General features: G+C 39.1%; 1 protein-coding gene across 2 annotated transcripts in view; it reads left to right on the top strand.

Annotated features, from left to right (window-relative positions):
- The window catches only part of LMLN (leishmanolysin like peptidase), a 77,839-nt gene that overhangs the window by 24,762 nt on the left and 36,638 nt on the right, over window positions 1–16,439 (top strand). For both annotated transcript variants that reach the window (XM_081302658.1, XM_081302657.1), the window contains exons 8-9: window positions 884–978; window positions 2,540–2,657. In XM_081302658.1, coding sequence (XP_081158784.1) covers window positions 884–978; window positions 2,540–2,657 — 213 coding nt within the window. The remainder of the gene's footprint in view (window positions 1–883; window positions 979–2,539; window positions 2,658–16,439) is intronic.

Raw genomic sequence — 16,439 nt, 5'->3', positions numbered from 1 at the left:
CACTAGGTGCTTAGCTTCTCATTAAATTGCAGAAGCTAGATTTGAATTTGCCTTCTTTCTGCCTCAGCCTCCTGAGCTGCAGGGATTATAGGCATGCAACATCACACCTGGCAGAATGACTTTTTCATAGAAGGTTTTCCTCTTAAAATCCTGAAATTTATAGGTCTAATACCCAGTATCACAAAAATCCTGAGATTTATGAATAAAGGATACTAAAAAGTCCATGAGAGCATATAGCTGTGACAGAGCCTTAGGCTGCTGGTACTTCTGATAGCCATGAAAATCCTTTAGTCTAGGTGCGGTGGTACATGCCTATAATCCCAGCAGTTTAGGAGACTGAGGCAGGAGGATTCTGAGTTTAAAACTAATCTTAGCAACTTAGCGAGGTTCTAAGCAACTCAGTGAGACCCTGTCTCTAAATAAAATACAGAAATGGACTTGGAATGTGACTCAGTGGTTAAGTGCCCCTGAGTTCAATCCCCGGTCCCGGTACCAAAACACATACACACACACACACACACACACACACAAACAGAGGAATTAAAGAACATAGATGGTTTATGATTTAAAAGTGCTAATAGTGCCTAGACAAATTATAGCAAGTAATTGCTATTCATTGTATTTATACTGAAAGTAATTTTAAAATATATAACACATTTTGGAAAAACTTTGATTAAATATTTACCTTAAATAGTTAGAATTTAGAATTCATAAACATGACCCACTTAATCATAGTTTAGTTGCAGCCTATGAGAAGTTCCTGCGTTGGCCTGATGCTGTTATGTATTTATATCAGTGCTTTCTTTTGATAGCAGACATGTTATGATATCTGTAATCAGACTTGATATTTTCAGGGTAAGACATTTCAAACTTTTTCTTATAGGGTTTCTCTGCTGGGCTTTTTGCATTCTACCATGATAAAGATGGAAACCCTCTAACTTCAAGGTTTGCAGATGGTCTCCCTCCTTTTAATTACAGGTATTTACTATTTTTATTTTCTTCTTTTAGAGAATGCTAAGACAAAAATCAGAATCATGGTATGTTGTTAGGTGTTAAATAACAGTGTCTTTATGGATAATCTAAGGAAACTAACTGTACATAGTAAAACAAGATAGATCATTTAGCCTCATGACCTATTCAAAGAGCCAGGACTCTTTTATCAGGCTAGGCTCTTTTCACCATATTGTGCCTTATAGTACAGTCAGGCTTTGGTAAAATGTGGGTTGATTATATTTTGCCTTTTTAACAATTATTGCCTGTGCATGGCAATATTTACATGTTAATTGATATTTTGTTTAGTTTAGCAGATTAGCGATGATCCAGAAGTTCAGGGCCTAAAATATGCTGTAGTAAGAAAACTGAAAAGGTTTATCAAGGACTTATAGTGGGATTGGAGGTTTAGATCAGGGATATAACATTTGCCTAATATGTTCAAGGCTTTGGGTTTGATATTAGCACTGGGGAAAAAAAAAAAGAATTTTATAGATAATATCAGTTTTAGAACTATAACTGTTTGCATGCATTTATATAAAAAATAAGTCTCTAAATTAAAAGCACATATCTATAAAAACACTTGTACAAAATATTCATCATGATTTTGTTATTAATAGTCAAACCATATAAATCACCGAAAATGTAAAAGCTGCATCAGTAATAGAATAGGTAAATAAATTGTGATATATTCATATAACTAAAAACTACATAGCACTAAGAAAGAAAGCACAATTGGCTGGGATTAGCTCAAAGGTAAAGTGGGTACATGTGGGGCTCTGGGGTCAATCCCCAGCACCAGAAAAAAAAAGATATACTAATGCTATATGCAGTAATGTGGAGGAATGTCGCGTTCCTTGCAACTAAAACACTCAGGGTCACTCCAGGTAAACTGGGCTGCATGAAATAACCACCCAGAGACAGACAAATACCTTTTTCTTTGGGGTCCTGAATTGCTCCTCTGACCTTAAGGGCTCGAAAAAAGACATACGAGCAAACACTCTACAACTGAGCTACTTGCCAGCCCCATATTAGATTTTTGAAGATGTGGCCAAGTTCATGATGGATGATAGCATGAATGCTTGCTACCATCATTACCAGTATTGAATATTATAGGTCATATTTTAGGTTTATCTGTTGAATAAAGATGTTATGTCATTATTATACTCAGGACTACTAGTTTTATTTTCTTTGTCCAATCTTTTGGGTTAGTTTTCTTTTTCTAATTACTTTGTATTAATATCTAGAGATATTAATCCTTTTTCATGTATGTTGCAAATATTTCTTCTAACTACTTTTGTGTCTTTTTACTTCATTTGTCATGCATGCATACATACATGCAAGTGAGTAACATCTACAGACAACTACAAAATAGTGCTTACAAGCTCATAGGGTTGTTCAAAAGATTAAATTTGAAAATTCCTTTCATGGATATGGGATAGTGTAAGTTCTCAAATATTTTAATTTTATATTGATACTCATGAATACTTTTATTTTTAAAGTAGTAGTATGTTTGCAGAATGACTGTCTTTCTATTCTGTAATTACAGTCTTGGATTATATCAGTGGAGTGATAAAGTAGTTCGAAAAGTGGAAAGATCATGGAACATTCGAGATAATAAGATAGTTCGTCACACTGTGTATCTGCTAGTAACACCTCGTGTTGTTGTGAGTATTATTGAACTTCTTTATGTCTCATGAACCATCTTCCTTCATTATAATACTTGTTTTATTAATCACTATTTTTTAAGAACTTATAATTAAATTTCAGAGCCTAAAGTAGAATCAGTAGTATAAAGGCAGTGCAATAAAGTTATAAGCCAGGAGAAAGATGAGGAAGTAGAAATTTGACATTGACATTCATGATTCCTATCATATACACTGCTTTAAGGAAGTGCTGCCTCTGTTATGATACCTTTTAGGATCATTGTACTATTTCTGTAATTGTTTATCATTTCATTTGAGGGTTTGTATTAGTCAAGGGTCTGCAGAGAAAGAGAGACAAACAGGGTGTGAGGGGTAGAAGTGGGGGAAAGAGAGATTCTTTTAAGGAATTGTCTCACACAACTGCAGAAGTTTGGTAGATCCGAATCTGATGAGGTAGGCAAGCAGACTGGAGACTTGGGGAAGAGTTACAGTTTGACTCTAAAGACAGAATTATTTCTTGCTTGCAGGTCAGTCTTTGTTCTGTTTAAGCTTTCAATGGGTGCTTGAGCCCACCCATATTTTATGGAGGACAGTCTGCTTTTAGCTTAGGGTCCACTGATGTAAATATTAATCTTGGGCTGCGGTTATGGGTCAGTAGTAGAGCATTTGCCTCACACATAGTGAGGTACTGGGTTTGATCCTTAGCACTACATAAAAATAAATAAATAAAGATATTGTGTCCATCTATAACTAAAAAAAAAAATAGGAATATTAATCTCATCCAATAAAACACCTTACAGTAGTATCTAGAATAGTGTTTGACTAAATATCTGGGCACTGTGGCCCAACCAAGTCGACAAATTAAATTAACCATCACAGGATTCCTCATTTTTTTGATGACAGAAAGCTATTCTGCTTTCACCTTTCTTTTACTACTCACATCTCCCTGCCTTCTAAACTCTTTCAGTGTTCTTGGGCTATTTTCCATCCCTAGAAATCTCTAACTCAAAAACAGACAAAATCCAATAAGTAAATTTGTTTTCTACTCAATAACATTTTTTTTTGCTGAGTGTGACACATACCTGCAATCCCAGTGATTATGAAGAATCATAAGTTCAAGTCCAGCTTGGGCAACTTAGCAAGATGCTGTCTCAAAATAAAAAATAAAAAGTGCTGTGAATGATGATGATGATAATAAAAGCCTGAATAGCTTTTTTTCCCCTACAGAATATACTTCCATAACAATTTACACCAGTATTAAAATTATTCTTGAGAGAGCAAGGGTAGCTATACTTAAACCAAATAGACTTTAAGTAAAAAAAAGGTATAGGAAGACAAATAGGTATATTATATAATGACAAAGGGGTTACTTCATCAAGAGGATATGACAGTTTTAAATCTAAGTACCTAACTTCAAAGCACCTGATAATGTAAAACAAATATTACTCTTTCTGAATGGAGAGATAAATTGTAATACAATAATAATACGGAGCTTTAATATTCCACTTTGAACAATGGACTAATCACCCAGACAGAAAATTAATAAGGAAACATTGGACTTGAACAGCACATTAGGCCAAATGGTACTAAGAGATATACAGAACATTCCATTCAACAGCAATAGAATATACATTCCTCTCAAGGGTATTCTCCAGAATAGATCACACGTTAGGACACAGAAAAAGCCTTAGAAAGTTTAAGAAAAGTCAGTCATATCAAGTACCTTTCTAACCACAAAGATGTGAAATAGAAATTAATAATAGCAGGAATTTTGGAAATTTAAAAATACTTGGAACAATACATTCCTGAACTACCAACATGCGTTGATAAGGAAATAAAGGGGAAATTAAAAAAATCTCAAGAGTACCTGGTCGGCGGACCGCCCCGTGGATGGAGTCTGGGACGCGCCCGAGTTAATTAGCCGCGAGGTACCAGAGCGGGATTACAGCGAAGCGGATTCTGCAGGCTCCTGCCAGTGGCACACTGGCCGCGCTGAGTGCTGAGTTCCAGCTTTGAAATAGAGGAGAGAATCGGTCCAGTTCGATTCCCGACACCGGTCGGAACACGGAGGAGGACAGCAGCCGCCATCATGGAGAGCTGATGCAATCATCCCTGTTTTCTACTGATCTCAGCCCATTCAACTACAGAACAGGTGATTCCAGGCTGGTATTTGCCTGCATCGCGCAGACAGATCGCTCAGGTTTGGAACTAGAAACTCTGAGGAGAATACTCTTCAGGCCTCACCCCTGGCAAGGCGGGTGCCGGGCTTTGAGCGGCCAGATTCTAGTTCCCCGGGTTGCTTTGGCCCAGGGCGGGAGATCCTTCGGGGACTCCGGGCGGAGGCCAGGTACAAGTGGATTGTGCGCTGAGGGGCAGCGTGGCTTTAACTCCCGGAACAGTTTTGGCCCGGGGCTAGGGAACCCGCGGCGACTGCGTCTTTGACCCTGCCGCTGTCTGAGCGTACACTGAGCTGGGAGAGGTTGGAGCTGCCAGGCTCGGGCGCCCGGGGCTGCCTGGGCCTGAGGCTGGGGTACCTCTGTGGAGCCTGCTCCTAGCAGAGTGTGGCAGGGATCGGAGAGGCTGGGTTCTGGCTCTCGTGGCTGCTTGAGCCCAGGGCCGCGGAGCCTGCGGGGACCGCGAGCTGAGGCCAGCCACAAGTGAAACTTGCGACGAGGGGCAGCGGGACTCTGTCTCCTGGAACAGTTTTGGCCCGGAGCTGGGGAGCCCGCGGGAAGTGCGTCTTAGACTCTGCTCCCAGCGGAGCGTGCACCGAGCAGGGAGAGTCTGGTGCGGCCAGGCTTGGGCACCGAGCACGGAGAGTCTGGTGCGGCCAGGCTTGGGCTCCCGGGGCGGCTTTGGCCTGGGATTGGGGAACCCGCGGTGGTTGCCCTGAGGAGCTTGCTCCTAGCAGAACGTCGCGGGGATCGGAGAGGCCGGCTCCTGGCTCCCGAAGCAGCTCTGGCTCAGGGTTGGGGATCCTACAGGGACTGCTTCTTGGTCTGGGTCCTGCTGGGTGCTGCGGGGGCCTGGGGGGCAGAGTGGAGCTGCCTCCTGTGCCCAGAGCAGGCTAAGGGTCCCGCCGGTGTGGTATCGCGACACCCCAACTGCAGCTGGGGCCGACGAGAGTAGCCGCCCACGCCTGGAACAGGACCAGCGACCCGACGGCAGGGTAGCCAAGTCAACCCACTTGGAGTGGAGGCCGTGAAGAGCTGCCGTCTGACCCTGCAAGGTAGGCAGTCCTGCGTCCCACTGGCAGGACAGGCTCGGCAGCCTGCCAGTGTGGTGGACGAGTAGCATTGAGGCAGTCACGTCACACTGGTTGGAGTGGGGGTTGAACAGAGCCGCCGCCAGCGTCCGGAAGGAGCCCAGAGACCCGTTGGAGAGGCAGTTAGGTACCCCCACTGGGAGTGGGGGTTGAGCAGAACTGCCGCCCAGGCCCGCAGGGTGGGCAGATCTGAGACCCACCGGCGGAACAGGCTTGGAGGCCGACCAGCGTGGTAGACACGTCACATCAATTGGAGTAGGGGTGGAGAAGAGCTGCTGCCCACATCCGGATCAGGACCAACGATCCGAGGACGTGGTAGGAACGTCACCGAAATTGGAGTGGGGGCAGAGTAGAGCAGCCACCCGTGCCCGCAGGGCGGGCAGACCTACGACCAACCAGCGTAGTGGATAGATCACCCTGATTAGAGGAGGATCACAGCCACTACCCGCCCTACAAGAGAGATATCCCAAATATACAAGAGCAACATAAATAAACAGGGGGAAAAATTTCAAAAACACAACAGTTTCACGAAGCAGAAAGAAACGCAAGCAACATGAAAAGACAAGGAAAGAAAGGACCACAAGCAATGCAGGTCAACTCAACTCTAGAAGAGGTAATAGCTGCAACAGATGGAATGTCACATAAAGAGTTCAGGATATACATGCTTCAGATGATCTGGACTCTCAAGGAAGACATGAGACAGCAAAATCAGACAATGAAAGATCACATTGACAAGGAACTACAGAAACAAATCCAGGAAGTAAAAGATAAATTTCACAGGGAGTTAGAAGTAATAAAAAACAAACAAATAGAAATCCTAGAAATGCAGGAAGCAATAAACCAACTTAAAACCTCAATTGACAATACTACCAGCAGAATAGATCACTTAGAAGATAGAACATCAGACAATGAAGACAAAGTATTTCAACTTGAGAAGAACATAGACAGTTCAGCAAGACTGCTAAGAAACCATGAGCAGAACATTCAAGAAATATGGGATAACATTAAAAGACCAAACTTAAGAGTCATTGGGATACAGGAGGGCACAGAGCTCCAAACCAGAGGAATGAACAATCTATTCAATGAAATAATACGAGAAAACTTCCCAGACTTGAAGAATGAAACAGAATCCCATATCCTAGAAGCCTACAGGACGCCAAAAGTGCAAAATCATAAGAGATCCACACCTAGACACATTATAATGAAGATGCCCAACATACAGAATAAGGAGAGAATTTTAAAAGCTACAAGAGAAAGATAGCAGATTACATTTAGGGGCAAACCAATCAGGATAACAGCTGATCTCTCAACACAGACTCTGAAAGCTAGAAGATCCTGGAATAACATTTTTCAAACACTGAAAGAAAATGGGCTCCAACCAAGAATCGTGTATCCGGCGAAATTAAGCTTCAGGATGGAAGATGAAATTAAAACCTTTCACGATAAACAAAAGTTAAAAGAATTCGCAGCTAGAAAACCATCTCTTCAAAAAATCCTTGGCAAAACATTACAGGAAGAGGAAACTGAAAATAACATTGAAAACCATCAGTGGGAGTAGGACAGTAAAGGGGGGAAAGTAATCAAAGAGGAAAACTAATCAGGTTTAGTAACATAAATAAACAAATATGACTGGAGGAACAAACCAAATCTCAATAATAACCCTAAATGTTAATGGCTTAAACTCACCAATTAAGAGACACAGGCTAGTCGAATGGATCACAAAACAAGATCCAACAATATGTTGCCTACAGGAGACGCATTTGATAGGAAAAGATATACATAGACTGAAGGTGAAAGGCTGGGAAAAATCATTCCACTCATATGGACTGCGGAAACAAGCAGGAGTGTCCATACTCATATCAAACAAAATAGATTTCAAGCCAAAGTTAATCAAAAAGGATAAAGAGGGACACTGCATACTGCTCAAGGGAACCATACACCAACAAGACATAACAGTCATAAATATATATGCCCCAAACAATGGTGCAGCTACGTTCATCAAGCAAACTCTTCTCAAGTACAAGAGTCTAATAGACCACCATACAATAATCATGGGAGACTTCAACACACCTCTCTCACCACTGGACAGATCTTCCAAACAAAAGTTAAATAAGGAAACTATAGAACTCAGCAACACAATTAACAACCTAGACTTAATTGACATATATAGAATATACCACCCAACATCAAGCAGTTACACTTTTTTCTCAGCAGCACATGGATCCTTCACAAAAATAGATCATATATTATGTCACAGGGCAACTCTTAGACAATATAAAGGAGTAGAAATAATACCATGCATCTTATCTGATCATAATGGAATGAAACTGAAAATCAACGATCAAAGAAGGAAGGAAAAATCATGCATCACGTGGAGAATGAACAATAGGTTACTGAATGATCAATGGGTCATAGAAGACATCAAGGAGGAAATTAAAAAATTCTTAGAGATAAATGAAAACACTGACACAACATATCGGAATCTATGGGACACATTGAAAGCAGTTTTAAGAGGAAAATTCATTGCTTGGAGCGCATTCCTTAAAAAAAGAAAAAATCAACAAATAAACGATCTCATATATCATCTCAAAATCCTAGAAAAAGAAGAGCAAAATAACAGCAAAAGAAGTAGAAGGCAAGAAATAATTAAAATCAGAGCTGAAATTAATGAAATCGAAACAAAAGAAACAATTGAAAAAATTGACAAAACCAAAAGTTGGTTCTTTGAAAAAATAAATAAAATTGACAGACCCTTAGCCATGCTAACGAAGAGAAGAAGAGAGAGAACCCAAATTACTAGCATACGGGATGAAAAAGGCAATATCACAACAGACACTTCAGAAATACAGAAGATAATCAGAAATTACTTTGAATCCTTATACTCCAATAAAATAGAAGATAGTGAAGGCATCGATAAATTTCTTAAGTCATATGATCTGCCCAGATTGAGTCAGGAAGATATAGACAGCCTAAACAGACCAATAACAATAGAGGAAATAGAAGAAACCATCAAAAGACTACCAACTAAGAAAAGCCCAGGACCGGACGGGTATACAGCAGAGTTTTACAAAACCTTTAAAGAGGAACTAACACCAATACTTTTCAAGCTATTTCAGGAAATAGAAAAAGAGGGAGAACTTCCAAAGATATTCTACGAGGCCAACATCACCCTGATACCTAAACCAGACAGAGACACTTCAAAGAAAGAAAACTACAGACCAATATCTCTAATGAACCTAGATGCAAAAATCCTCAATAAAATCCTGGCGAATCGGATTCAAAATCGTATCAAAAAAATTATACACCATGATCAAGTAGGATTCATCCCTGGGATGCAAGGCTGGTTCAATATACGGAAATCAATAAATGTTATTCACCACATCAATAGACTTAAAAATAAGAACCATATGATCATCTCGATAGATGCAGAAAAGGCATTCGACAAAGTATAGCATCCCTTTATGTTCAAAACTCTAGAAAAATTAGGGATAACAGGATCATACCTCAACATTGTTAAAGCAATCTATGATAAGCCACAGGCCAGCATCATTCTGAATGGAGAAAAATTGAAGGCATTCCCTCTAAGATCTGGTACAAGACAGGGATGCCCTCTCTCACCACTTCTGTTCAACATAGTCCTCGAAACACTGGCCAGAGCAATTAGACAGACGAAAGAAATTAAAGGCATAAAAATAGGAAAAGAAGAACTTAAATTATCACTATTTGCAGACGATATGATTCTATACCTAACAGACCCAAAAGGGTCTACAAAGAAACTATTAGAGTTAATAAATGAATTCAGCAAAGTGGCAGGATATAAAATCAACACACATAAATCAAATGCATTCCTGTATATCAGCGACAAATCCTCTGAAACGGAAATGAGGACAACTACTCCATTCACAATATCCCCCCAAAAAATAAAATACCTGGGAATCAACCTAACAAAAGAGGTGAAAGACCTATACAATGAAAACTACAGAACCCTAAAAAGAGACATAGAAGAAGACCTCAGAAGATGGAAAAATATACCCTGTTCATGGATATGCAGAACTAACATCATCAAAATGGCGATATTACCAAAAGTTCTCTGTAAGTTCAATGCTATCCCAATCAAAATCCCAACAGCATTTCTTGTAGAAATAGATAAAACAATCAGGAAATTCATATGGAATAATAAAAGACCCAGAATAGCAAAAACAATGCTAAGCAGGAAGTGTGAATCAGGCGGTATAGCGATACCAGACTTCAAACTATACTACAGAGCAATAGTAACAAAAACAGCATGCTACTGGTACCAAAACAGGCGAGTGGACCAATGGTACAGAATAGAAGACACAGTAACCAATCCGCAAAACTACAGCTATCTTATATTTGATAAAGGGGCTAAAAGCATGCAATGGAGGAAGGATAGCATCTTCAACAAATGGTGCTGGGAAAACTGGAAATCCATTTGTATCAAAATGAAACTGAATCCCTTTCTCTCGCCATGCACAAAAGTTAACTCAAAATGGATCAAGGAGCTCGATATTAAATCAGAGACACGGCGTCTGATAGAAGAAAAAGTTGGCTATGATCTACATACTGTGGGGTCAGGCTCCAAATTCCTCAATAGGACACCCTTAGCGCAAGAGTTAACAACCAGAATCAACAAATGGGACTTACTCAAACTAAAAAGTTTTCTCTCAACAAAAGAAACAATAAGAGAGATAAACAGGGAGCCTACATCCTGGGAACAAATCTTTACCCCACACACTTCAGATAGAGCCCTAATATCCAGAGTATACAAAGAACTGAAAAAATTAGATAATAAGATAACAAATAACCCAATCAACAAATGGGCCAAGGACCTGAACAGACACTTCTCAGAGGAGGACATACAATCAATCAACAAGTACATGAAAAAATGCTCAACATTGCTAGCAGTCAGAGAAATGCAAATCAAAACCACCCTAAGATACCATCTCACTCCAGTAAGATTGGCAGCCATTAAGAAGTCCAACAACAACAAGTGCTGGCGAGGATGCGGGGAAATGGGTACACTTGTTCATTGTTGGTGGGACTGCAAAATGGTGCAGCCAATTTGGAAAGCAGTATGGAGATTTCTTGGAAAGCTGGGAATGGAACCACCATTTGACCCAGCTATTCCCCTTCTCGGTCTATTCCCTAAAGACCTAACAAGAGCATGCTACAGGGACACTACTATATCGATGTTCATAGCAGCACAATTCACGATAGCAAGATTGTGGAACCAACCTAGAAGCCCTTCAATAGATGAATGGATTAAAAAATGTGGCATTTATACACAATGGAGTATTACTCTGCAATAAGAAATGACAAAATCATAGAATTTGGAGGGAAATGGATGGCATTAGAGCAGATTATGCTAAGTGAAGCTAGCCAATCCTTAAAAAACAAATGTCAAATGTCTTCTTTGATATAAGGGGAGTAACCAAGGACAGGGTAGAGACGAAGAGCTGGAGAAGAAGATTAACATTAAACAGGGATGATAGGCGGGAGGGAAAGTGAGAGGTAAGGGAAATTGCATGGAATTGGAAGGTGAGCCTCAGGGTTATACACAACTACATATAAGAGGAAAGGAGGAGTAGGAGAAAAATTATATAAGTGGAAGAAACGATTTATAGTAGAGGGGATGGAGAGAGAGAAGGGGAGGGGAGGGGAGGGGAGGGGAGGGGAGGAGAGGGGGGACAGTGGAGAATGGGATAGACAGCAGAATACATCAGTCACCAGAAAGGCAATTTGTAAATCAATGGAAATGTAACTGATGTGACACAGCAATCTGTATATGGGGTAAAAATGGGAGTTCATAACCCACTTGAATCAATCTGTGAAATGTGGTATATTAAGAACTATGTAATGTTTTGAACAACCAACAATAAAATAATTAAAAAAAAACTCAAGATATTGAAATATCTTTAAATAAATGAAAATGAACATAGAAAATACTAAAACTTACAGGATATAACAAAAGTGGTTCTAAGAGGAAAGTTTACAGCAAAAAAACAAGTACATCTAAAAAGAAGAAAGAAGCTGAGCATGGTGGCACTCACCTGTAATCCCAGTGGCTCAGGATACTGAAGCAGAAGGATCAAGAGTTCATAGCCAGCCAGCCTTAGCAACTTAGTGAAGCTCTAATTAACTCAGTGAGACCATTTGTCTAAATAAAATATATATATTTTTTTCCCAATGCTTTATTTTTTTTTTATTTTTTTTTTATTGGATGTTCACAACATTACAAAACTCATGACAAATCATATTTCATAGATTAGAATCAATTGGGTTATGAACTCCCATTTTTACCCCAAATACAGATTGCAGAATCACATCGGCTACACATCACATTTTTACATACTGCCATATTAGTGACTGTTGTATTCTGCTACCTTTACTATCCTCTAATATCCCCCCTCCCCTTCCCTCCCATCTTCTCTCTCTACCCCATCTATTGAAATTCATTTCCCTCCATGTTTGTTATCCCATTCCCCTCGTAAACTCTTATATATAATTTTGTATAACAATGAGGGTCTCCCTCCATTTCCATGTGCTTTCCCTTTTTTTTTTTTCTCCCTTTCCCTCCCGCCTCATGTCTCTGTTTAATGCTAGTCTTTTCTTCCTGCTCAGCCTCACTGTTCTGCTCTTAGTTGCTCTCATTATATCAAAGAAGACATTTGGTATTTGTTTTTTAGGGATTGGCTAGCTTCACTAAGCATAATCTGCTCTAGTGCCATCCATTTCCCTGCAAATTCCGTGATTTTGTCATTTTTTAGTGCTGCGTAATATTCCATGGTATATAAATGCCACATTTTTTTTATCCATTCATCTATTGAAGGGCATCTGGGTTGATTCCACAGTCTAGCAATTGTGAATTGTGCTGCTATGAACATCGATGTGGCAGTATCCCTGTAATGTGCTCTTTTAAGGTCTTCAGGAAATAGTCCGAGTAGGGCAATAGCTGGGTCAAATGGTGGTTCCATTCCCAGCTTTCCCAGGAATCTCCATACTGCTTTCCAAATTGGCCGCACCCGTTTGCAGTCCCACCAGCAGTGTACAAGAGTACCCTTTTCCCCACATTCTCGCCAGCACTTGTTGTTGTTTGACTTCATCATGGCTGCCAATCTTACTGGGGTGAGGTGGTATCTTAGGGTGGTTTTGATTTGCATTTCCTTGACTGCTAGAGATATTTTTTAAAAGGGCTAGGGATGTGGCTTAGTGGTTAAGCACCCCTGTTACAAAAAAAAAAAAAAAAAAGAAGAAGCAGCAGCACTAAAATAAACAACTTTGCATTATTCCTCTAAGAACTAAAAAAAGATGAACAAATTAAGACCAAAGTGAGCAGAAGGAAGGAAACAATAAAGAAGAGAGTAAAAATATGTGAAGTAGACACTAGTAGACACAAAAGATCAATGAAGGGACTGGGGTTGTGGCTCAGTGGTAGAGTGCTCGCCTAGCATGTGTGAGGCCCTGGGTTCGATCCTCAGCACCACATAAAAGTACATTAATAAAAAATCGGTGTTGTGTCGAACTACACTAAAAAATAAATTTTTTTAAATCAATGAAACTTAAAATTATTTTTTTTGAAAAGATAAAATTGACAAAACATTAGCTAGACAAAGGAAAGAAAGGAAGAAAACTGAAATAAAGTAAAAATGAAAGAGGAGACATTACATCTCATATCACAGAAATACAAAGGATCATAAGAGACTACTGTGAACAGGTATATGCCAATAAATTTTTTTGGGGGGAGTACCAGGGGATTGAACCCAGGGGGGCTTAACTGCTGAGCTACATCCCCAGTTCTTGTTATTTTTTCTTTTGAGATGGTCTAAGTTGCTTAAGGCCTTGCTAAGTTGCTGAGGCTGACCGTACTTGCCTTCCTCTTGCCTCAGCCTCCTAAGTTGCTGAGATTACAGGTGTTGTCACTGCACTCAGTTGTGCCAACAAATTTGATAACCTAAAAGAAATAGATAAATTCCTATAGTTAATATTGCTAAAATATCCATGCTACCCCAAACAGTTGCAGATTCAGTGCAACCCTGAACAATATTCCAATGTCTTTTTTCACAGAAATAGAAAAAAAAATCCTAAAATTCATATGGAACCACAAAAAACTCCTAATTGCCAAGGCAATCATTTGTAAAAAGAACAAAGCTGGTGGCATCACACTACCTGATTTCATAGTACAGGAGTCCCCACTTTGACTGAGGTTTTGCTTTTTATCCCCAGTCTTAAGTCCAAATATATTAAATGGAAAATTCCAGAAGTAAATAATTTATAAGTTCTAATTTGTAATATAGTATATTGTTATAATTGTTCTATTTTATTATTAGTTATTATTAATCTTTTCCTATTCCTAATTTATAAATTAAACTGTATCACAGTTTAATATGTATATATAGGAAAAAACATAGTATAGGTCCAGTACTATCTGGATTTCAGGCATCTACTAGGGGTTTTGGAATGTATCCCTTACAGATAAGGGAGAACTACTGTAGTAATTCAAACAACCTGGTACTGGAATAAAAATAGAAACACTAGGCAGTGGAGCGGAATAGAGAGCCGAGAAATGAACCCAGGCATATATGGTCAGTTGATATTTTACAGAAGTGCCAAGAATGCCCAATGGGAAAAAGATAGTCTCTTCAATAAATGGGGAAACTAGATATCCATACATGGAAGAATAGATTTGGACCTTTATCTGATACTTTATGCAAAAACAACTCAAAATATATTAAACTCCTAGAATAAAACAGTGGGAAAATTACACAACATTGGTTTTGGAAATAATTTTTTGTTTTTACTAACCTCAGAAGCAAAGACAACAACAACAAAAAATAGACAAATGGAATTATATCAAACTAAAAAGCTTCTGGCTTTCCCCTTTTGGACTGCACAGAATAAGCTCCTGGGTCTCTGAGATCCAAAAATTGAGAGTTTTTTGCACCCAGGAGGCTGTGGCCTTTGACTCTATAAAATGAATATATTAAATTACAATGTAAATGCCACAGATATTGCTTGTATTACCATGAGAAAAATAGAAAGAAGGAAACTCTAGAGTCTCATGAATGTTCGAGAGTGGGGTGGGGGTGTTGAGGGTGGGGGATTGGCCTGAAGACTAAGGTCTACCATAAATAGCACTATGCTAAGAAAATACAAATGAAAACAACTATCAAGATGCATGAAAAGAGAAACGCCAAACAAAAGAATGATGACAAGACTTCACAGGGAGCAGTACCTTCTTATCTACTGGACAGAGAAGCACAGTCCCAAGCAAAAGTACTTTCCAGCATGGTTTTGCAAAACAGAAAAGAGACATCGGGAAACTAGTAAGTCCCTCTGCCCAAAGTTCATGCCCAGGGAGAAACAGAAGTATTAAAAGTTGTTTAAATAGTAAAGAGAAAAAAGAAGGTATAGAGGAGGATGGCTGCTAGAGTCTGCTTTGTTGGATATGACTTTATATGAGAAAATCACCTAAATTTAAAAGATTCATTAGAACAAGGGGCTTACATTTCAAGAAGACCCATGAAATACATCCTGAATAGAAAGCCATCTATTGCCTATCAGTACTTGATGTGAAAAAGTATCCTTCATAGCCACTATGTTCAACTTCAAATGTTATTACCAAAGATACTGCCATTGAGATAAACATGAGTCAGTTGGGCCTTGTGACACAAAGAAGCAAGGTTATTTGGTGGAAATTATGCCCAAGTTATCAACAATCCTTGAAAGTGATGGACTTAAATGTAGACTCACTGGTTTGACAGCAGTTTTATACACATAACTCCTTGTTTTAATTATTGAAGACTATGATCAGGGAAACCACCATTACTGTGATGTTTCTGAATGCTACCAAGTAGTCTTATATCTCTGTAATCAAGAGAACTATTTGTTAAATTGTAGAAAACATTAAAATGTTGAAAAAACATCTGTATACCAAAGGAAACAGTCAACAGTGGATTGGCAGGGAAAAAAATGTAGGATCAACACTTCAGCTTTTAGGCATAGGCAATGACTTTCTCAATGAGACTCCTAAAGCTCAGGAAGTAATGCCAAGAGTTAATAAATAGGATGGCATAAAATTAAAAAGCTTTGCCCAGCAATGTGAAAAGAGAACGTACAGAATGGTATAAAATCTTTGTTAGCTACTCTTCTGATAGAGGATTAATATGTAAAATATATAAAGAACTCAAAAACTTTATACCAGGGGCTGGAGTTGTGGCTCAGTGGTAGAGCACTCGCCTAGCAGTGTGAGGCCCTGGGTTCGACCCTCATCACCACATATAAATAAAGATATTAAAAAAAAAAAAACAACTTTACACCAAAAAACCCCAAATAGTTAATAAATGGGCAAATGAATTAAACACACACTTCTCAAAAGAAGAAATGCAAATGGCTAACAAATACATGAAAAAATGTTCAACATCATTAGCAGTTAGGGAAATGCAAATCAAAACTACACTGAGATTTCATCTGACATCAATCAGAATGGCAGCCATCAAGAATACAAGTATACTAATAAA

Source organism: Spermophilus citellus (genome assembly GCF_964194105.1).
Source record: "Spermophilus citellus genome assembly, chromosome: 7".
Classification (NCBI taxonomy): domain Eukaryota; kingdom Metazoa; phylum Chordata; class Mammalia; order Rodentia; family Sciuridae; genus Spermophilus; species Spermophilus citellus.
The sequence above is the reverse complement of the archived record's forward strand: the minus strand, read 5'-3'. Positions and strand labels throughout refer to the sequence as shown.